The sequence below is a fragment of the Chrysochloris asiatica genome, unplaced genomic scaffold (assembly GCF_000296735.1).
Source record: "Chrysochloris asiatica unplaced genomic scaffold, ChrAsi1.0 scaffold00034, whole genome shotgun sequence".
Classification (NCBI taxonomy): Eukaryota; Metazoa; Chordata; class Mammalia; order Afrosoricida; family Chrysochloridae; genus Chrysochloris; species Chrysochloris asiatica.
The window spans coordinates 23,122,947-23,146,616 of record NW_006408552.1 but is presented as its reverse complement, the minus strand read 5'-3'; the positions used below and the strand labels follow the sequence as shown (position 1 = coordinate 23,146,616).

Sequence of the window (23,670 nt, the reverse complement as noted above, 5' to 3'; positions counted from 1 at the left end):
GTAGACAGCAGTGGCGTGAGCAGCAGCTGCAACAGACAGGCTCACAAGTCCCGGCTGCTGATGGGAGTTGGCGCTGCAAGGCACCTGTGGGCCGCAGCCAGGGCTGAGTGGTTCTTGCAGCCCTCAAGTCATGGCTCCTTTGAAGTAAGGGACTGCCACTCCTCAGTCATGATGTGCTGGGCACAGGGACATTCCTACCGTAGTCCTCACTTCCTATGGGCACCATATACAAAATCCACTATCAGTAATGCCAGAGGAGAATGAGCAGCCTCACAAATCACGGATCACAGCCTGCTGTGTCTGCTCCAGCTCCAGGCTCGGTGTCCCCACCCTGTCCTCCCTGTCACACATCTGCATTAGTGCCATGACCCAGCAGGGCTCCGGGCCTGCCTGTATTCTGATGGTATGTGAGATTTCCACATAGCCAAAGCTGCGGACGTGGCTCATGCACAATCAAATGCTTCACAGGGCATTCCAGGTGGCATAATGTCATTTTAGTATTTCTGTTCTACCGCCTAGGGTCTTAAAGGCTCACAAGTAGCTCTCCAAGGTATAAGAACTGGTCTCCCTCTGTCTGGAGCAACAAAGGAAGGAAAGGTCAAATGTGGGACTAGTTGTCTCCATCAACAATTGTTTTTTGCCAAGAGACCAGAATTGCTAGTGCCGGCTAATACTACAAAATAATTTTGAGCTACAGAAAAACTGTCCCTTGTTACTACAAATAATGGAGTCCTGGTGTGGCACTGTGGGTTAATGTGCCAGGCTGCAAAGCCATTTGAATTGCAAGGTTGGCGGTTCAAGCTCACCAGCCGCACCTTGGAAACCCTACACAGGATAAGCCATGACTTGGAACCAACTCGACAGCACTTCACAACAACGACAATACAAATAATGCTGTGATGGCCACTTTCTACAGTAGGGATTACTAGACCCAAAGGTGAGCTGCCACACTTCAGGGTCTTGGTTTCTGCTGAAAGCCGGCGGCGCTGACCTCTACAGCACAACGGCCTTCAACCAGTTGTCAACGTCCGTGCTAATTTAGTAATACGCATCTTGGTTTTATTTTCACATCATCAAGTAGTAGTGAAGCTGCACATTAAAAAAAATTTAAAAAAAGTTTATTCGTTTTCAAAACGGAAGACTGAATTTGTACCTTATAATCTCTATAGGATACAGCACTGGACCACAATGTTTAAACCACAAGGTCGGCAGTTCAAACTCACCAGCCGCTCCTCAGAAACCCTATACAGGGTCGCTGTGAGAATAGATTTGATGGCACTCAACAGCAACAACAACATATACACACACAGTCTACAGTGTGTCCAGGTGTGCTGCTATAGGATAAGCACTGGACAGCTCACCACAAGTTTGGTGCCCAAAACCCAACCGCTCCTTGGAAACCCCACACAGGGTTGCTAATGGGTTGGAATCGACTCACGGCATTTAATAACAATCACTTGGTAGCATGAATGTCGTCAAAATGTCCACCAACGTGGTTCTCCCAACAAGAGCCAGTGGCTGGGCTATGCCTGCCTGACTTTAATCAGGGAGTGGAGAGACTTTAATGGTTAAAACAGAATGCCATCTGAGGCTGTGAGCAGGTTTGCAAGCAGCCACGTGCCTTTAATGTAGTTCCCACGGGAAAGGTGATGAGAACAGGTGAGAGCGTGTAGGTGCTGGGGGTAGCTGTTTCCAGGTGTGCACAGATGAAAGTCCATTAGCTATGGCTGTTTCCAGGTGTGCACAGCTGAAACCCCTCAAGCTGGGTAACTCTCCCCCGTAGAAGTTCAGCACCTGAGTGCACAGGTGAGGCCCCTGCTGTAATCACAGCCACACCCAGCCACCACACCAGGTAAGTCACGGTCGTAGTTAGAAGGCCTGTAGAGGAGCAGCCACTGATGCTGCACTGACACAGCTCAGTGAGCCCTGGGCATGTGCTACTGCCCTCCTCCTCAGGAGACTTCGGCACCGATGGGACTTGTCCCAGGTTCCACAGTGAAGTAGCGGAGCTGGGGTTGGAACACGGGAAATGAAGCCCCTGCACACACTGCTTCAGGTTTCCTTGTGGCCAGGCTTTGGGGTGGGTATGCCGACGTCCTTCTTGTGTGCAGCAAAGGTCTGTCCAGGTACAGGCTTCGTTCAGTGTGTCTCCCGCCCCTTGTATCCAGCTACGACCACCAGAAGCTGACCGAGAAGCTCAAGTCCAGAGCTCGAACATAGTGCCAGTGCTTGACAGGGATGAATAAGATCTCACCGGGAGACAGGATGCAGGACAGGTATGGAGCCTCAGCAAACTTGGGGAACTTCTCCAAATCGGGGTTCTCCACATCAACCTGTACAAACAAAAGGACTCATTTCCCAGGCCTGACTGGGTGGGAGTGTCTGCTGCAGCTCCACAGTGGGCCCCGGGGTCCTACCTGGCTTGTGTTATGGAGAAGGTGTGAGTCATGAGGATACAAGGCCTCCGAGTCCCGTGGGGAGTACAGCTGGATGTACTTCCTCCCGATCACCTGGGGAGAGACAGGCACTAGTGGTCCACTGCTGCCCCCTGAGTGGCTCTGCATCCCTGAAGCCCCTCACTGCTCTGTGCACTCACTGTCCACTGGGCCCCACCACCCATGTGCTGAGAGTTTAGAGCCTGGGCTTTTTCTCCAAATCGATTAAGAGTCCATGAAAAACTCATGGTTACAGCTACCAATAATGAAACATTATTTCAAGTACTTTGTGCATGGGGCTTGAGTCGGTACTGACTCATTGCGACCTTGAGGAGAGGCTGGTGGGTTTCACTGCTGACCTTGCGCCACACCAGGACTCCAGAACAAGCCTAGGAGGGAGCTGATCACCACACCCACTTACAGACGAGGACTGGCACAGAAAGTTAGTGCTAAGTGAGTGCCCAAGTTGACAGAGTCAGTAGGTGACAGAGCTGGTGACACCAGGCAGTCTAAGACTCTTACTGTACTGCTTTGTGGGGCCTGTCAGCTGGGCTGTAAGAATCTTCTCATTTATTAAATCTCCACCTTCAAAACCCAATGCTTCACAGCCATGGTTAGATGCTCCTCCTCTCTCAACACACACCCTCCCTGAACCCTTATTTGGAGGGAAAATTCCCACAGGAAGAAGCTGGCCTGGTTCTGAGGGAGTAGCCACGTGTGGAGCTGCCCCACCGTGGTGCCGGGCACCATAGCGCAGCAGCTCCCACCTGAGCGAGGAAGTTTTGCTGGGGATCCTGATGAAGTGGGGAGATGGTGCCTTGGGGACCAAACCAGGCATTGATGGTGATCTCGTCTTCATCCCCATCGCCCAGGCAGCAGTAATCGGGAATGCTGATGTCCTGCTTCAGCTCTGGGATCTGGGGGTGTCAGGGCAGATGAGGCAGGTCAGACACGCAGTCCAGAACTCACTGACCACAGGGTCAATGATGGGCCACGTGTGCAAGAATGCCATCACTTTGCACCTCAACATCGGCAGCTCGAAACCACCAGTGGTTCCGCAGGAGAAAGATGAGGCTTTCTGCTCCCGTAAAGACTTGCAGCCTCAGAAACCCTGTACCGGGTCGTTATGAGTCAGAACCGACTCCACAGCACACACCCATCACCATGAGTATTAGGAAAGAGTTGTAATTTTATATTAAGATCCGTTTCCATGTTGAATGCATTTCATATTTGTTTCCCTTTTAAAAACCCTGACATCAGCACTTTCTATTTAAAAAACAAATCAGTTTATAACTGTTTAAAGAGTTCGTTGTTTCTTAAAAATCAAATAAAAAGGGATTGAATATTTATCGAATCTTGGGAGGGGAAGATTTTCTCAGCTTTGCTAATGGTAAAAAAAAATCATAATTTGTGCATTTTAAGCAATTAGTAGAGGTCAAACAACTAGTTAACTCACTTGAACTAGTAAGTGAGGGGTTAATATACAAAGTTCATACAAATTAATAAGGAAAGGTAAGATTCTCATACATAAATGAAGAAAGTAAATGAAAACTAATTAGAAATGAGGTGGGTGTTTGGTCTTACTTGAAAATGAGCACAGATTTACCAGAGTGAGCCACGATGGCGAGGGTGTGGTGAAGGGGCAGCAGGATCCAGGGGCGGAGCCCAATACCACTGGGCTGGTCCTCCGCAGGGCCCAGGGGCAGCAGGGCTTCGAGTGCACACACAGTATCACAAGGTATCCTAATAAACCACCATCATTGTTTTCCACCCCTGCCCCTAGGTGTTCTGACATCTTAGCCAGGTGGATCACACAACAAAGGATGGCTGTCCTGGCAGAGGCAGGCCTGGCCCCTGGCCTTCAGCTTTCATCTCATGAGCTGTTCAGGTTCCAGATTTAAGGTCTTCTGGATACTCTTTCCCCAAAGCCCCACACAACCAACGCATTTCCAAAAGCTAGAAACAACTCCATTTCCCTGGCCTCCAAGTCTGAATGCCAAGTTTCCAAGTCTCAAGAATGTTCATTCTTGAGACAGTAGTCAGTGACCATCCCCCAGGGTGCCCCACCCATCACTTTAAGAACTGCCTTCTCAGACTCACTCTCGGGCCCTGAGGGGTAGTGCTCCCAGCTAGCATCCCGGTACAGAAATGGGGGTGAGGGTGAGGCGGGGAGGCAGACCGAACACCAAACTGGGGAATCATCGCCTCAAGATGAGACCTGCTCCTGGTATTTTTGCTTCTTAACTAAGAAGCTTTGAAAATGTCAAACACAAACTAATTGCTGGTACACCTCATTTTGTTCTCTCATTTTATTTGCATGTGAAAATAAAGTTGACTTTTTCCTCATTTGATGATGATACAGACTCATTACAGATGATTTTGGAAACTACAGAAAAGTTTCTGTCTCACTAGCCCACAGACAACCACTGGTAAATCTTTTGTGTCCTTTTAAACGTACTGAGGTCATTCTGTATGTATACAATCAGGTGTCCTGATTCTCTCTCTTACAACTGGCATCCACATCACCCCCGCCTCCTCCTAGCACCATGGGGCAGGGGGCATTGTGGCCCAGAAGCAGCTGCAGCAGCGTCCAGCCCCACAGCAGCCTGCCCCTCTTCTGGCTCCATGAGCAGTCTCTCCTACAAGAACCCTGCCACTCAGATTCTTCCAGAAACACTCCTCCCTCCCCTTTACTGGGGAATTCTGCTTCCAGCCTTGCCAAGTCGCCTTCATCTCAGCTCCAGCCATGTCCACCTCCTCTCTGTCTTCAACAAGTATACCCAAAGGGTCTTTTACATGGCCAGTCAGAACTGCGTACCCAGGGAAACCAAACTCAGACCCTGCCCACCAGAGGTGCCCAGGCTCAGGAGATGACCCTGTCACCAGGCTCTTGGTAGGAGCAGCATTCGGGCCTGCCAAGGACTCTGGGTATTCTCCAAAGCCATGCCTTGCCCTTCCTGGGTTAGATCAGAACCTGCTGTCCCTACCTGGCTCCCTGGGACCTGGCACATCACCCCCTGACCCTGCTGGAGCTGCTCCCAGCCCTGGGGTCGCTGGACTCAGCAGTCCTGCCTCAGACTTGGAGGCCTTGACCCTGGGTGAGGTGGATCCCAGGGAACCACAAGAGGGCCATTGGGTCCATGGCAGACAAAATTGTAGCCCCCAGTGGCAGCCACGGAATGGCATTACCAGAGCCTTTCCTGCCTCTGGAATCCCTGCAAAGGACAAACCTGTGAGAAGCTGACAAGAAGAGACACCTGGTATCCAGACTTACCTGGTCGAAGAGCTGGTGCTGGGCCAGGTACCCGACGTCCCCGGGCTAAGAGAAGCAGGGACAACAGAGACCCAGTGAGCGGCCATGACTCCTTACTTGCAGCTCTCAGCCCCTGCCATGCCTCCACCCCCGGTACCCCAGCCTGCTTTGTTCCCCCCACCCTCACCCCCGCAGGTCTCCCTCCTGGGCCTCAGGAGCAGGGTGGGGTAGCTGAGGGCAGTCACTCCTACCATTCCCATGCTTCAAGGCTCATTTCCTCAAACACACACCAAAGGGGCTGCACACATGCAAGGCCATGTACACAGAGGACTTGAACTTTGCCTTGGCCATAATGAGCTCTCCAGGTCCATCTGTACACATCTAGCTCATCTCTTCTGATGGTGACCTAACATTTCAGACAGGATCTCACCCACCCCCTGCTGCTGATTCCGAGTCAGTGACACAGGACAGAAGAGAACTGCCCCATATGCTTTCCTAGACTGTCACCTTTACGGAAGCGGCTGGTGGGGTCAAAGCACCAGTTCTGAAGTTAACAACCCAATGCTTAATCCACTGAGCCGCTATGGTTCCTCTAGACAGGATATGTATTATGTATTCAACTATCCCCCTACTGGTAGACAGATTGTTTTGCTAAATGTTTTGTTAATGTTTCACTAAATATCCTTGAATACCAGCAGTCCTTAATTTTTGTGGTGCAGACTTCCAAACACCAAACAAGTTAAGAGGCAATGGATGTGCACTGTAACTTTTAAAACTTCCTGTCAGGTTGTTTCCCAAAAGGTCACATCATGTAGACCTAGCAATTCCATTCCTATTTTTCATGAGATTAAAAAAGCAGAAACAACGCCCAAGTTCCACAATTGATGAATGAAGTTCACCCCACAAAGGAAGAGTATCTGGCCGTCAAACGGGATGAAGTACCTCTGCAGTACATGGTATACTACATGGTACAGTATAGACAACCTTGGAAACATGCTCAGTGAAAGAAAGAAGTCAGATACACAAGACCATCCACCTATGCACTGGTAAGAAATGTCTACGTTACCATGACTAATTGTAACTGTCACAACTATAAAGGGAGACGTTCTGTAACAAAAAGGGAGAAGTAGTTAATCTTACAGTCCAGGAACAGAGGACTCTAGGGCCATCAAGGGAGACGAGCACTAGTGGAATGCAGGACCCTATTCAGTGAAACAGTGACACCAGAGATGGAGGCAGAGATGAGGACATGGAGAGAGAGAGCAGCTGCGGACTCTGGACTCATGGGAAGAGAGGGACTGAGTGCTGGCGGCCAGGAGGCAGGCTTGCAGAATGTGTCCTTTGGTTGTTTAAATGATTATAAATTCCTGAGTGTTTCTGTGTATATTCATTCTCCCACCCCTCAAAGAAACAGACACAATAAAAACTAAAAAAAAACCCAAACATACACACACACACACACACACACATGGTCAAATTCCCTAAGAAAGCATGGTTCTGACTGAATTTCCAGTCTCAAAATCTGGACCTGAGGCAGCAGGATCTTGAACTGTGGCAGGGATAGAATACCTTGCATTGCAGTGTTCAAAAGTGACTACTTTAGATTGATTAACCAGTGGTGAGGATAGGTTTAAAAATGTATTTCAATCAGAGTAATTAGCCAAGCAGTTAGATACGTGAGAAAAGTGGCCAAAATATATGCTACCTCTCTGGAAGGGAGCTAAAAGAGTGCATCAGGAGCAAAGTAAAAATAAGTAAGTTATCTGCTGCAGACACAGTGAGAAAAGTTAAGCTTCATTCTGTGCCTCATGCTATCTGAAAACAGAAGACGTGCTTTTAAAAGTGATTTGACTTAGAGTCCAGGTCCTAAGTGAACCTCTAAATGTATGTATATTTTAGTAATTATATAATTTTTGATATAATTTATTACAGACAATGTTGCCTTCAAACCCATGGTAGACATAAAATTAAGACATAAAATATGTAAAAAGGAAAAGATGCATGATGTTCGCTAAACTACATTAGTCTAAAATTACTTCCTGAAAGAATGCATCTTTAAAAAAATTAAAATGGAATTGTGGTTTTGGAAAAAAATTTACATTCTCATTCAACAAGTTTTATACGTACTTTTTAGTAACACTGGTTATTCTTCTCACAATATGTCAACATTCTCATTATTTCCATTCGGATTACTCAGTTTCCATTAAACTACCTTCTTATCTTTGGTCTAGGGTAAATGCTATCTGTTAGCAGTTGTCCTATAGATTTGTTTCTTCTTTGAGTGCTTGGTTGCCTTCTTTCTTTTTTGTTCCAGATGTATACAGACCAATAGTTTGCATCTTAGAAAGTCACTTGAAAGTTTTTAAGACCGCAGATGCTACTCACCAAGTTAGAATGCATAGCATTATGTTTATGTTGTGCCAACTGATCAAATTTCTCCCATGGAAGGATGTTTCCTATCTTTTTAATTCCCTGTGTGGCACTTTCAGAACAGCATTGGGCTGCTAACCACAAGGTTGGTGATTCAAACCTACCAACTGCTCCTGGGAAACCCTATACAGGGTAGATATGAGTTGGAACCGACCGACTCCACGGCACTTAACAACAATGTTGTTGTTGTTAAGTGTCGTGGAGTCGGTTCCGACTCATAGTGACCCTATACAGGGTTTCCAAGGCTGTATATCTTTACGGGAGCAGAATGCCTTATCTTTCTCCCGCGGAACCGCTGGTAGTTTCAAACTGCCGACCTTGCGGTTAGCAGCCCAATTCGTAACCACTCTGACAATAGCAACATTAAATATCCAGCAATACACATGTATTCCTGTTGACACTTTTTAAATGCAGATAATACAAAAACAGTCTGTATAAAAATACCACCCTTATTATTAATTATGAGTATGAAGATGGTGACTTGTCCAATATGGTTCCAACAATCAAGACCACTGCTTGCTCACCTTCATTTTCCATTTTTATCTCCTAGACTTACAGTTCCACTCTGATATTTTCAGTTGTTGCGTGATTTGCATTAGATCTAGTACTGCTTCTACTCTAGTCTATGACAGTACTGATCACATTATGTTTAATATGCATTTGTCATTCTCTAAAATGAATTGTAAGCTACTTGTGGGCAGGAGCTATCTTATTTGTCCAAGAACACCTACCTCCCATGCTTGAGAAACTAACAATGTCTTTTCACGTGGATGACGCTTATTGATTATTGAAACTAAAGGATCCTCAAAGTAGAACTTTATCTGTGGAACAAAATATTTTTAAAAATATTTCCAACAGTCTTTTGCTTTTTTATTGAACTACGAAGGCTTCCTAATTATTCATATTCTCCACAATGTAGACATGAGGTCCCTCTGCCTCTACAGTTATTAATTTTTCTCATTATGAGCTTGGATATAGTACTTTGAATCATTAATTTATTTTAATAGTCATGTTGACTACCTACTATGTGTCAGACTCTGCTGAAACTTCCATCAACATTAACACATTTTTCTAAAATGTTGGTAAGTATTCAATATTGCCTTTATTTGCATTGCACTTTACAGCTTACAAACACTCTCACAGTTGCGATTTCATTGAAACTTCCAAAAATTTATAAAGTGGATGTTAACTGTCTCCAAAAAAAAATAAATAGCCTTGGAAATCCTACACAGGATAGCTATTAACAACAACCGGGGCTAAGGAAGGGCAGAATTGGGGTACAGGGTTTCTTTTCAGGGTGAGGAAAACCTGTTCTGGAATTAGGTAATACGCACAATCTTATGAATATTCTAAAACCATTTAATGAACAAAACTCCCCAGAGACTGAGCTGGCCTCCCCCTCTCCTGCCTGCCTTGCTTGGACCATCCTTTTGCCCAGACTTGGAAGGCTAACTCCTCCGAATGCCTGCTCCCACTGCCACCCTCTCTTCCCTAAGGGTTAGAGGAAACAGGTCAAAGCCACACACCTCATCCACGATGTATTTGCTGATGAACTCGTTGACAGTCATGAGTCTCTGGGACCACTCTTCATCTGTGTACCTGGAACCTACTTCCACAGGGACAGTTCGGCAGCCAGCGATTTTTTGGAGGTATTCCAAACTATGGGGAAACCGTTCATCATTACAGTCACGGCTACCACACATGGGTCCCACCAGTGCTGGGAGCTGTGTGAAGTGTGCTGCACACCCAGCCTCTCCCACTTCACCCTCACGGAACCCCCGTGGGAGAAACTACAGATGCGGACACTCAGGCATAGGGAGGTGAGGCTGCTTGTCTACACCTGCACAGCTAGTACACAGCACTTTGTAACTTTGCAGATGGAGCCAAAACAGCTGGTTTCCTGGCATTCTTGCTGCTCTATTTCCCAGCATGCTTCTCTCTTTGCTCATGTTTACACTAAATGGGGAAATCGTCTCTGAGCAAATGCTGGACAGCACTGGGGGTGGCAAAGTGCCTGGCCTCTGAACTTCAGTAGCCCGGGACAGACTTCAGGCCCAGTCAGTTACAGACCAGGGAACTTTAGCGAGTCACCGCACCTCTCTAAGGCTCCTGTTCCTCACGGGGATGATGGCATTACCTGCCCTGTGAAGATATGGCATGAACCGATTATGGGTCAGAACTGACTCGACAGCACTTAATGACAACAAATATTGCTTTTATAGAAATACTGCAATATAGAGAAAATTCTAACCAGGGAGGATAAAATGAGGTAAAACATGGGCCTACTATTTACTGAAACTACAGGTTCCAACCCTCCACACAAAGGCAGGCCGACTGGAGCGACCTTTCTCAGACCCAGGGTCTCGCTTCCAGACTTGTGCTCAGCAGTGCATGACGGACAGCCTCAGCTAGTCAGAGGTGGGACAGGGAGGGTAAAGCACACATGCAGACGCAGCAGCCACAGGGTCTGTGGATACCCAGGGGTGGGGAGCCTCCTCTTGGGTTTTCTTTCTGTTAAGAAACCCCAGGGCTCCAACTAGGTCCATGGGATTCTTAAGATGCTGCAAACTTGCATGACAGACTTGGATTGTTATATCCTTTACCATAAATTCAGAGCACTGCACGGTTTATTCTTTTTAAGCGATCATCCCAGGGACTGCATTGACTTGGGGAGGAGGGAGAAGGTTGGGGAGCCCTTGAGGCACCCTAAAATGGGAAAAGGAACCTCACTGTCCTTGAGTGGCCACTCACCTCCACTTCTTCATGCACGGCCAGTGGTTGGCCACGCCTTCCAAGATCACAGGTCTCGCGGGAATCAAATAGTGTTTCCTGAAATACTCGAGGGATGGGCAGTGGAGTCGGGGAACTGTTCTTTCTAACGTCACATCTGGAATCAAAACGTGATCACTCCTTGCTTTCTGTTTAAAAACAAAACAGAACAGAGTGACAGCCACTGCAGAAAGTCAAAGTTTGAGGCCTTCCATGAGGAATCGGCGACACTGGTAGGAAAACAATCAGTAAGACAATTTCGTTAAAAAAACATGTCTGGTCAAATTATGAAAGTACTATACAGCTAGTATGGCACTGTAGGATAAGCACTGGACTGCAAACTGCAAGGTCAGTAGTTCAAACCCACCAGCCACTCCTTGGAAACCCTAGACAGGGTCGCTATGAATCAGAACTGACTTGATGGACTCCTTAAGGAGTCCGCGGTGGATACGAATCGGTCTGTTAACCTCAAGGTCAACAGTTCGAAACTACCAGCTGTTCCGCGGGAGAAAGATGAGGCTTTCTGCTCCCATAAAGATTGACAGCCTAGGAAAGCCTGTGCAGGGTCACTATGAGTTGGCTCTGACACCACGGTACTTAAAAACAACAACAACAACAAGGAGTCCTGGTGAGGCACTGTGGGTTAATGTGCTAGACTGCAAAGTTGGTTTGAATGGCAAGGTTGGCAGTTCAAGCTCAGTAGCCACTCCTTGGAAATCCCATACAGGATCGCTATGAGTCAGAACTGACTCGACAGCACTTAACAACAACAAATAATGCTTTTATAGAAATACTGCAATATAGAGAAAATTCTAAGCTCCACCATCAAACAAACATATTCTTCCGTTTTCCTGCATACTCCTTTCCAACCCTTTCACACACACTTTACATCGGTCCGTGGTAGTTAAATTTGTGTTGAAAAGCAGCCCTAGCTCTCTTACGCATGAATTCACACCAAGCAGGTCCCCTGCTGCTGTCCAGTCCCTCCACTTTCCTCAGGGACTGTACTCCCAAACATAAGGCCTCCTGAGCAGGTAGCCTCCTGAGTCTAAGCTCCAGTTACCTGCTAAGAGGTCAGGTGCCGTATGTCAAGTTCCCAATGGTGGAGTGCAACTGCTCACATGTTCTCTCTTTGGAAGGCTTTTATTCTCATGTGACCCACCATCACACAGGCTGTCTCTGACTGACCCATGGGAAGCTGCCAACCCCAGGGTCTCCCCACAGACAAGGTGGTTTGTGCTGCTCCTCCATTCCTGGCACATCTGGGCCATTGCTAGCACTCAATACAGCTGCTGAGCAAAGCCTACTCCGAGTCTCAGCTCTTGCCCCGCTGCCCACACAGCCTGTGCAGGAACGTCAACCTGGCCTGAAGTCCCTTCATATTCCCTGGGGAAAGACCTGGCATGGACAAGATATGGATTCTGGGAAAAGGGGACAGTTGTTCCTTCACCTGCCTATGGCCACCACACCATTTCCTCAGTCCCTCAGCAGCCCTGCGGACTGGGTAAAACACCATGTGCTAAGGTGTCCCAAAAGGGGGCGTTGTGCTGCTTTGCCGTTTGCATCTTTTTTTCAACCAGATGTGAAGTCAAACCTTTCTTCATATGCTTATGTGACCTTATACAACGTCACTGAGTTGGAACTGACTCAACAGCACATAACACCAGTTCTGACATGGTGCTGTAAGATAAGCACTGGACTGCTAACCACAAGGTCAGTGGTCCAAACCCACTGGCTGCTCCTCAGAAACCCTATACAGGGTCACTGTGAGTCATAACCGACTGGATGGCAAGCTCCGCAGTGAGGACAGGGAGCAACACTTCAGCCAGCTGAGAGGAAAAGGCTGTGGGAAACGGGCTAAGCTGGTGGCAGCTCACCACACCACTGCTTTCCTCTGTCAGGAACCCTCCTCCCCTGGAAGGGCACAGCTTCACGGAACCAGAAAGCACTGAGGAGCTGGCTCAAGCTGCTCTGCTGTCCAAGCCCATGGACGGAGACAAAGGGGGCTTTAGAAAGTTCATGGAGGAATTGCTGAATCTTTGCATTCCATTTTCCCACAAACTTTCGGAAGCCTACTCGTGCCAGTCTCAGCCAGCATGTGACGACCTCACCCGCCCCCCCCAGACTAGATACATGTGGACAAACGCTGTGGGACTATGCCACAGGGGGCCCACACCTTCACACCTTTGTGATGGGTTGCTCCCGGGCAGGGCTGTGGGCACGCCTTTCATCAGCCAGCAGGTTCGCCTGGAGGACAGCGGACACCTTGATGAGGATGTTCCCCAGGATGGCTGCCCCCATCAGCAGGCCCATGTCGCAGACCCTCAGGGCTGCAGACACGGCGGCAGTGTCTCCTGGTGCTTCACACAGACACAGGGCTTTCAGAAGGCAGCCAAACGAATAAACCTGGCGCCAGCCTTTGTCCACGTCCCGCCATGGCCCCGTGTTGAGCTTCTCCCACGAGTAGTCCAGGATCGCCTCGCTTGTCTGCAGACACTCACTCCTTCTGCCCTCGTAGAAGGACTCGGTGGCTCGCTGCAGCAGCACCACCACGCTCCTCTCCACTTGCCCACTGAGCTCCAACTTCAGGGCTTCTTTTGTGGGTGGCAGGAGCACCCTGAGGGCCTCCCAGAAGGCACCTGTTCCTGCCTGGGCGTCTCCAAGACAGCTGGTGCCTTCTGCCATATGGCCCAGTCTCACAGTACCTGGTGGAGGAAGAGGCAGAAGTTTACAGCCACATGCAGCCTTGTGTCTAGAATACGATCCCACAGTCCTGTTCTTGTCCTTTCTAACACATGTCTCATCTGACAAGTTTTCAACAAGCATCTTCTCTGGAAGCATGAACTCTGAGAAAGGACTCAAGTATCTGGGAAGCACTGGATACTGGATACATGTTTGTTCAGGGGACATGCTGTCTTCCTGCCTGGAATGCCACCAACATCGGTCCACTCACCTGGCAAACTCCCCTCAATCTTAAGGCCCCTTTAAAATGGCCCACGATGTGCAGTTGGAGAAACCTTGGTAGCGTAGTGGGTTAGGAGTTGGAATCTGCCAGTTACTCCGTGGGAAAAAGATGAGGCTTTTTGTTCTCCTAATGATTTACAGCCTTAAAAACCCTATACAGGATCCTTGAGAGTCAGAAAGGACTTGTTGGCACACAGTCACCCCTGTGTGCAGCTCACCAAGACCTCTCCGAACATGTTATGAGTCAGAGCCTTTCTGTAGCACTTGTCTCAAGATACTACAAAGACCTGCTTGTCTGTCTCGTCAGGATTTGACTGGGAACTCCTCCAGGAAAAGCACCTGCTTCCTTTCCCTCCATTTTTCTGTAGCCTAAAGTTAGGTCCTGGCTTGTAGTAGGCACTCCATAAGGGTATTCAAGGAATGAGTTCTTACCTCAGCAAGGAACAAACCTGGAAATACAGAACACCTATCCAGAAAGGGGAGTCCTCAGGGGTACACACGGTTAATGTGCTTGGATGCTAACAGAAAGGTTAAAGGTTAAAACGGGTACCTTGGAAGATAAGTCTGGCAATGTATTTTCGAAAAATGAGCCTCTGGGTGCACTCTAAGCTCTGTTATTAACAAGCACATCAACTATTGGTACCACACCCCAAGACTCAGCCTCCTGGAGGACTCAAGAGTGTCCTGTGTAAATTCATTAACAGCTTTTTTAACTTCCTGGAAAGCTCTACAGTCTAAGCTCATAGGGCTGTTTCATGCATTGGTACATGGCAGTGTGGGGGCCTCATAAAATGGACCCACCAGCTGGCCTCCCTGGGTGTCTTATCCCTGAGCATCCATGAACCTTATAAAGCAAATTCGAGAAGTCGTGCCTTGAGCATCCAACAGTCCTCAGGGCCCTAAAATTCTGGCCTCTCACAAAGGTGCCCCAAATGACCACTCATCCACCAAACTATAAAACTGACTTCCACTGGGGCCTGACAGAGCAGCTTTGTAAACCCGTCTCTTAGAATGAATTTCTAAAACAGCCTCCCAGAGGGTTTTAAATGGGCTGCACACTAGTTTTCCTGGGACACAGATTATGACTTTTATACACTGACCTCCCAGATTGGCCTTACAAAAGGGTACCTCCTGGATCTTACAAAGACAGCCTGCTTAGGGACCTCACAGTGCTGCTTCAGGAAGCTGGTCCCCTAGATGGCCTCATGTCTGGTCTTCACAAACTGGCCTTGGAGACCAGGTTGCACCATGTTGGCCATGTGAAAGGAATTCTGGGAAATAGGCCTATTGGCTACATGAAATAACCTTAGAAAATTTTCAGAGTTCCTCAGTGAACAACCTTTGACAAACTTTTTGTTGTTGTTGTTAAGTGCCGTGGAGTCAGTTGCAACCTACAGTGACCCTAAACAGGGTTTTTGAGGTTTCATAGCGACCCTAAACAGTGACCCTAAATCTTTATGGGAGCAGAAAGCCTCCTTTCTCCCGCAGAGCAGCTGGTAGTTTCGAACTGCTGACCCTGCGGTTCGCAACCCGATTCGTAACTACTACGCTACCAGAGCTCCCTTTAGTTACAAGCTTTTAGTGACACTTAAATTGGCATGGTCTTCCAGGTGTGGGAGCGTCAAGACAACTGTATGAGTTAGTTTTCAAATGGCTTTCCACACTGCTTCTGTATTGTTATTGTTACGAGACGTGGAATCGGTTCTGACTCAGCAACCCTGTACAGGGTTTCTGAGGCTGTAAATCTTCACTGGAGCAGAAAGCCTCATCTTTCTCCCGCGCAACAGCTGGTAGTTTTGAACTGCTGACTGTGAGATTAGCGGACCGATTCGTAACCACTACATTACTAGCCACCTGAAATGGCTTCCCAGAAGGCCTCATGAATTATCTTCAAACAAAAGTCTCCTTATATTGGCAACATAAAGCAACTTTCCATAGGGAAGTGGCATGTTGGCCTTATCCCTTTGAGTGGTCTTGTGGTCTGATCCCATAGGCTTTCCAGAATCCCTTGTCATTTGGCCTTTTAAATCGTCACACCAAAGAACCTTTGGGAGAGGAGCCATGTGCACCTAACTGAAGCAGTTTTCCAAAGTGGCCTTGTAACTTCTTTAAATACTTGTCTCCTTACATGGTGTTGCCTTGTCTGAAGGCCAGTTGAAATGGCCTCTCAGACTTTGAGACCTGTCTTCCGTAGACTTCCTTTATACTGATAGACATCTGTGGGCTGTGTCAATCAATCCTCTAGGAAGCAGCCTCTAGTTGGCTGTGAAAATGGCCTTTTAGGAAAAAGGGCCTTTAGTCAGGTTGTGTGAAACAACTTCCATTGACTGTATGAAAGTCTTCCAGAGGAGGGGCCTCACACAGGCTGTAAGCAGCAGCCTTCTGACAACTACACATGTGCCGTGGCCTTACTGTACAGGCTATGTAAAATTGCCAGCCTCCTGTCCTGGCTTTACAAATCAGCCTGCCAGCATGTCTCGTGCATTAGATCCGGGAAGGTGACTGCCTGATTGCTGAGCAGCCTAGTGGCTGTCTTTACTGACTGGCCTGCAGGGCTCCTTAAGGGACTGGATTGCCTTTTATCAAACAAACGGCATTCCAGAGGAGGGAGTCAGGTGTAAGCTGTATAAATAATCTTTCAGAAGGGTCCCAAAACTGGCCTCTCTGAGATCCATGAAAAAGAGCTTATTGTGTGGGCTGTACAAACAGCCTTCTGGTTGTTAGCTGACCTCTTCAGTTCTCACAGTGAGCCCTGTTGCAGAGTGGAACTGCTCCACAGGGTATTCTTGGCTGTAATCCTAATGGAAACTGACTGTCAAACCATTTTCTTTTGCGGTATTACAGGTGGGTTAAACCACCAATATTTAGGTTAGCAGTTGAGCATGAATTGCTTATGCCATCCAAGAATCTTGTTGCTAGGTATGCTGTTATGAGCTGTCAAGTTGATTTCAACGCATGTCGTCTTTTGCTGATGAGTTGATTCTGAATGAGCAGAGCCATAGAGGGTTTCCAAGAAGGGTTGGTGGGCCTGAACTGCCAACCTTGTGGTTACCAGTCCAATACTTATCTCACAGTGCACACCAGGGATCATATGACATAAAACTTCCCATAGGACTTCCAGCAGACTGCCACACCATTCTCCCATGGAAGGTCGGGAGAATCGCCAACTCAGACTAGCAACTGAGTGCTTATCCACTGTGCCACCAGGGTTCCTTATGCCAGATGCATCGAATCCATTCAAACCAGGTGTTATATTTATGTCTGGACAAATCAAACTGACACCTAGTTACCCTACATATAAGCCAGGTGACAAGGCCCGAGTGGCTTTGTATCCTCACTTCAAAGTCAATCTCCCAGTGGATGCCTTTGAAGCCCTCTTGCTGATCATAGAAAGCTCTGGGTTTCTTGTTGTGGTTCTTTCAGGGAGCAGGTTTCAGGTGCATTGAAGACGAGAGTGACCTATGTCCTGCCTTTCTAGGGTGGCCTTCCAGAGGGTCACATATATGGGCCTCATGACATGAGCTAACTTGCTGGGAGGGTCGGGCACAAAACAACTTTCCTAGTGGTCTCTGTTGGTTTAATTATTTAGCCCCTCAGAACTCTTTACATAAACGCTCGTTTGTTGGGATATGAAACGACCCTGAAAAGCGGGTCAGATACAAATTCAGAATGGAGTTTGTCCTGGTCTTATAAACCAGCCTCCTGGAGTCTCTCATTTGCTGTCCACATGCCCGAGACCGACCCAGCGGGTCCTACGAAGCCAACACTGACCCGCCACTCCGAGGCCGCAGGCCTTTCTCCCGCTCTCACCCAGGCGTCATCCCAAAGGTTCTTCTCCAGGACCATCCTCCCACCTTCCCCGCCCGCCTATTTTCAGGAACATGACAGAAGCCTGGTGGCGTGGAGACGACAGCTGGTATCTGCTTGTTGGAAAAGACACCAACCTGCATAAAACAACTTTCTCAATGGTCTGTCTTGGTTTAATTATTACCCGAACGCGACACCAAGAACTGCGCAGGCGCAAAATTCTTAGCCCCGAGCACGTGCCAAACAAAAATTACAGCCTACGAAGAGCACTGCGCATGCGCGGGGCCAGTCTTTCTCTTACCCGCTAAGAGCAGAGTAGATTCCGATTTATAGTGACCCTGTATAGGATTTCCGAGGCTGTAAATCTTTATGGGAGCCTCATATTTCTTCCACGGAACCCGGTGGTATTTTCGATTCGCTGACTATGAGATTATCAGCAACCACTGCGCTACCACAGATCCTTCCTATCGCTGGTAGCGCGGAAAAACAAGCGAAACAACCCGTGCAGCGACTTAGAGCGCACGCGCACTCCTTCTCTATTTTGAGAAGCTTTCAGGGCGCACGCGCACTCCTTCTCTATTTTGAGAAGCTTTCAGGGCGCACGCGCAGGCAGCCTTCTCACGTCATTCTAACCAGGGCGCCGGCGCAGTCCAGTCTTGCTGCTCCTGGCTTCCTCTGCTGGTAGGGAACCTCAGCTGTCAGCGTTCTGCACATGCTCAAACTTACCTTTCCTGCGTTTGGGTGATGTTGACTTGTCTCGTGTGGATCAAACTATCTGGCTCACGCTCTCCCCACGTAGAAAAAGACACTAGGAGTATCGATCATTCACCGTTCGTCTGACCTCGGTGGCGGGCCTAGGAGCGCCGAGTGATCGATGCTCTGACACTACCCCGCCCAGTTTAAAGGATTTAGGCACAGGGGATGAGGAAGGATTGAGTCTCCTTGTTTCATCTTCCACGTGTGCAACACCTGCTTTCTCTGCAACAATTGTAACCTTGTACAGAAACAGAGCAGTTTCCCTTACACCATTTGGCTAATCCCTGAAGCTAGTTCTCTCCACTAAATAGGTAAACCAGGGTGAATGAAATGAAGTAGGCAAATATTTAAACTTTACAAAGTTAGGTTCTGAGTTTGAATATTTATAGGTGGCGCTGCGGGTTAATGCGTTAGACTGCAATATAGGTTTAAACTGCAAGGTCGGCGGTTCAATTGCACCAGCCTCTCCTTGGAAACCCTATACAAGGTCTCTATGAGTCTGGGAAGATTGATGGCGCTTAACAAAAACAAGAACTGCATCCGGAGCCCTGGTATGGCGTTGTAGGATAATGCACTTGGCCGCAAGGTTGGTTTGAACCATAAAACGGCCTTTCAAACACACCAGCTGCTCCATGGAAAACCTATACAGGATAGCTGTTGTAGGGACAGGTTAGGACCCCTGGGCCCTAGGCCTCTCCTATCTTGGCTTCATACCCAATCCTTTGTCCTGAGTACTCTACAATGCAGGGATCAAGAGAAGGGGGAGACATCTCTAGCCCAACATTGGTAGGGACTAGGGATATCCTGAGCCCTCCTCTTCCTTTGGTCCAAGAGGAACAGCCCGGACAAGGAGAAAGAAAACAGGACCTGAAACCCTGGTAGAGAAAAATAACACCAGCTGTAAGAAAAACAAGCAACCACAAAAGGAAAGAACCTAGTAAAGGAACCCTAAAGGCCTAACCACCAAGGAGTCTGCGCATAAAAATAGCTCCAAGAGCAGAGAACCACCAGGAAACAGAAGGGGGTAACGCTCCATTTTCAAGAAGGCTGAACCCCTTTACTAAAAATCAAATGAATATTTCTCTCCTTTATTAAGACATGGTAAGTGAGGGATGGTATCAGAGCTGCCTGCCCCTGGTGGAGGGCATCTAGGACCAGGAAAAGAAAACTGTACTTAATTCATGTTCCTCAGTTCCACTGAGTCTTCACTCTCAGAGACAGTACACTGTCGCTTGAAATCTGCCACTCGTCTGTTAGTTTGTCATACTGTTGCTGTGATTCTGGAAGATACACCACCAGTATTTTAAACACCAGCAGGGACACCCATGGTGGACAGGTTTCAGGTGAGCTTCCAGATGAAGACAGAAAGGAGAGACAGACTATATCTCACTATGTAGTCACTGAAAACCTTATGGATAGCAGGGGAACACTGTCAGATAGCATCAGAATTTTGAATATTGAAACATGATGAAGAGCACCAGAATACTGTCAGATATAGTACCTGAATAAGCCCCTAGATTGGAAGGCAGTAAATATATGACTGGGCAAGAGCTGCCTCCTCAAAGTAGAGTTGACAGTGATAACACAAATGGAGTAAAACCTTTGCTGATGGGGCACAGCTCAAAATGAAGAGAAACAGCTGTAGACATCCATTAAAAATCAGAACATGGAATACACGAAGTATGAATCTAGGAAAATTGGAAATTGTCAAAAATGAAATGGAACAAATGAACACTGATATCCTAGGCATTAGCGAACTGAAATGGACTGCTATTGGTCATTGTGAATCAGACAATCACATGGTTTACTATGCCAAGAATGACAAATTGAAGAGGAATGGTTGTGCATTCATCATAAAAAAACAACAACAAAAAAACCATTTCAAGATCTATCTTGAAGTGTAACCTGTCTTGATAGAATAATACCCACACACCTACAAGGAAGGCCAGTTAATACCACTATTATTAAATTTTACACACAAACCAGTAAAGCCAATGATGATAAAATTGAAGAATTCTACCAACTTCTTCAGTCTGAAACTGATCAAACATTCAATCAAGATCTATTGATAATTACTGGTGATTGGAATGCAAAGATTGGGAAAAAAAGAGGAAGAATCAGTAGTTAGAAAATATGGCTTTGGTGATAGAAATGATGCCGGAGATCACATGATAGAATTTTCCAAGACCAATGACTTCTTCATTGCACGTACCTTGTTTAAACAACATAAAAGATGACTATACACATGGACTTCACCAGATGGAATACACAAAATCAAATTGACTACATCTGTGGAAACAGACGGTGGAAAAGCTCCATATCATCAGCCAAACCAAGGCCAGGGGCAGACTGTGCAACAGACCATCAATTGCTTGAATGCAAATTCAGGCTGAAGCTGAAGAAAATTAAAACAAGTCTATGAGAGCCAAAATATGACCTTGAATATATCCTACCTGAATTTAGAGATCATATGAAGAACAGATTTGTTATATTAGACAATAAAGACAAAAGACCAGAAGAGTTGTGGGATGATATCAAGAGCATCATACAGGGAGAAAGTAAAAGGTCATTAAGAAGACAAGAAAGAAGAAAAATATCAAAATGGAAATTAGAAGAGACTCTGAAATTTGCTCCCCAGAGTAGAGATGCTAAAGCAAATGGAAGAAATAAGTAGGTAAAAGAAACTAAAAAGTTTCAAAGGTCAGCTCAAGAAGACAAAGTCAAATATTATAACAAAATGTGCAAAGATCTGGAGTTAGAAACCCAAAAGGGAAAAACACACTCTGAATTTCTAACGCTGAGGGAACAAAAGAAAAAAATCAAGCCTTGACTTATGGTATTGAAGCATTCTATGGTCAAAATACTAAATGATGCAGAAAGCATGCAGAGAAGATGGAAGGAATGGCACAGTCACTGTACCAAAAAGAGATGGTCGATGTCACCACTTCTATTCAATATTGTGCTGGAAGTCTTTGCCAGAGCTGTGAGACAAGATAGGGAAATTAAAGACATCCAAATTGGCAAAGAGGGAGTAAAACTCTATTTGCAGACGATATGATCCTACATAGAAAACCCCTAAGACTCAGCAAAAAAGCTGCTAGACCTCATTGGAAGATTCGGCAAAGTGGCAGGGTACGTGATCAACAAGCAAAAATGGGTTGAATTCCTGTATACTAATAGTGACAATGCTGAAAAGGAAACCAGGAAAGCGACACCATTGCTGAGGTTGGCTTGTTTCCTGCTGAGACAAGCCTTACCTAGAGTGACTCGAGAACCCTTTGTTTCTTTTCTAACTACCTAACAGAAGTCCTGTGTTTTGAACACATTCTCCTCCTTTGGTACCAAAGGAAGCAGCAGGCCTTTGCAGTATTGAAGGGTCAGTAGAAAGTTCTGCTCACAGGAGATTTGGAGTCTGTAGAAAAAGGAGGGAAGTCATTTACTGGTCACCAGGGGTATGTCCTGGTCTGGTGCTGTGGGCTGATGTGCTGAACTGCAAGGTTGGTTTGAACTGGAAGGTCAGTGGTTCAAGCTCACCAGCTGCTCCTCGGAAACCTTACATGAGGCAGCTATGAGTTAGAACTGACTCGACAGTGCTTAACAATAACAAGGAGTATGTCAGAAACCCTAGTGGCACAGTGGCTAAGTGCTGTTAACCAACTGACAGTTCAAACCCAAGGGAGAAAGAGATGAAAGTCGGCTAATGTACAGGTCAAAACCAAACCAAACTGCTGTGAAGTCCATTCAGACTTAAAGCAACCATTGAAGACAGAGCGGCACTGCTCCACAGAGTTTCCCAGGCTGGAATCTTACGGGAACAGATTGGTAGGACTTTTCTCCTGCAGATGTTTAGTGGGCTTGAACCTCCCACCTTTAGGTTATCACAGCAGCCAAGAGTTTATCCAGCGCACCACTAGGGATCCTTTCATAGTAATATTGTTGTTGTTAAGTACTGTCGAGTCGGTTCCGATCCATAGTGACCCTGTATAGATAGGGTTTCTGAGGAGCAGCTGGTGAGCTTGAACTGCCAACCTTGCAGTCCAAACAGCTTGTAATATTAGGGATTAGTAAAACATGACAAAAATTGTGAAGAAGTTTTATGAAGTGGGGAATCCCGAGGCAAAAACTGGAGAGAACACGTGGCAAAAAAATGAACCAGGGAGCCTGCCAGATGAGGAAGCCTGCAAACTTACTGCTCACAGCCAGTAAGTGCGGGCACCAGGCCCAGCTGCCAAGCCCAATACCGGACCTGGACAGGAGCCTCTGCTGGTCTGCCTTCCTCACAGAATTCCAGTTTACACTGGGAGTAGAGGACATAGGGAGCTGGAAGCCTTGGGCTGGTTTGAGGCCTGGGCTCTGCTCTTCAGAGTGTTCTATCCTCTGTGTGTTAGGTCCTGCCACAGATACCTTGGTCTAGTTGCCTCTGCCCTGCTGGTCCCTGCTGCAGGAGGTGTTTGGAACTGTGCCTAGCCTAGCATATTAAATCACTTTGAGGATGCAGCAGAGAAAGAGGGGTACAATATGTTCTGTCCTCACCCTGTGACCCACCAGGAGAGGCTGCACTCAGTGGAAAGGGAACAGAACTAGATAAAGAACTCAGCTGATTATCCACAGGGACTGGAAGGGGCCTTTAACATCACCGTTACTTGAGTATGGTTAAGATGGTTTGCAACAATAGAAATTCTTCCCAGTTCTTGAATGAATGCTTTATAGACACTCATTTTATCTTTGCCTCTTATTGAAGACATTGGTATAATGACTCCATTTTAAAGACAAGAGCACTGATAGTCAGGCAGTAACTTCCCCAAGACCACGTGGTAAGATGTAGGCAAACATGGTCCTAGAATTGTCCGATACCAAACCCATGCTTTAAAGAACTGTTACGCTGACATGGTGTCATTTCCATACACTAAAACTCTAGTCCTGGCTTGTTGAGGAAATGGCAGGAAACCACTTTAGTTGCTCAGAATCTTGTGTTCCTTAGGAATCAGACCCAAATGAGTGTATTGCAAACCTTCAGAGGACTGCTGTCTAGTGATGGAAACTGAGAAGCTTGAACTCAGAGTGATCATTGATGTGTTAGTATATAGTTTAGATTTTGTGTCAGTTTGACTGCTCTAGGATTCCCAGTGGTTTGGCAGTTGAGATGTGGCTTTCCCCATGGTGAGATCTAATATAAGCATCCTTAACTCTATGGTGAAGGAGCTCTGGTAGCGTAGTGGTTACAAATCGGGCTGCGAACCTTAAGGTCAGCAGTTC

The 23,670-nt window shown here is 47.0% G+C and overlaps 1 protein-coding gene across 1 annotated transcript; it reads right to left on the bottom strand.

Annotated features, from left to right (window-relative positions):
* Positions 1 to 2,168: 2,168 nt before the first annotated feature.
* Positions 2,169 to 13,572, bottom strand: KDM8 (lysine (K)-specific demethylase 8). Its single transcript, XM_006859893.1, has 7 exons — positions 13,072 to 13,572; positions 10,870 to 11,036; positions 9,645 to 9,777; positions 5,710 to 5,754; positions 3,203 to 3,352; positions 2,418 to 2,510; positions 2,169 to 2,333 (listed from the first exon to the last, which is right to left on the bottom strand). Exons 1-7 carry the CDS (start codon positions 13,570 to 13,572, stop codon positions 2,169 to 2,171), a joined length of 1,254 nt encoding a protein of 417 aa, XP_006859955.1.
* Positions 13,573 to 23,670: the final 10,098 nt, after the last annotated feature.

Excerpts from the sequence above, each read along its gene's own strand:
- KDM8 (XM_006859893.1), bottom strand. The coding sequence starts at position 13,572 with ATGGCAGAAGGCACCAGCTGTCTTGGAGACGCCCAGGCAGGAACAGGT. Across the intron at positions 9,778-10,869 it reads CCGTGCATGAAGAAGTGGAG|TTTGGAATACCTCCAAAAAA; the intron begins GTGAGTGGCCAC and ends GTTTCCCCATAG. Across the intron at positions 2,511-3,202 it reads AGCAAAACTTCCTCGCTCAG|GTGATCGGGAGGAAGTACAT; the intron begins GTGGGAGCTGCT and ends GTCTCTCCCCAG.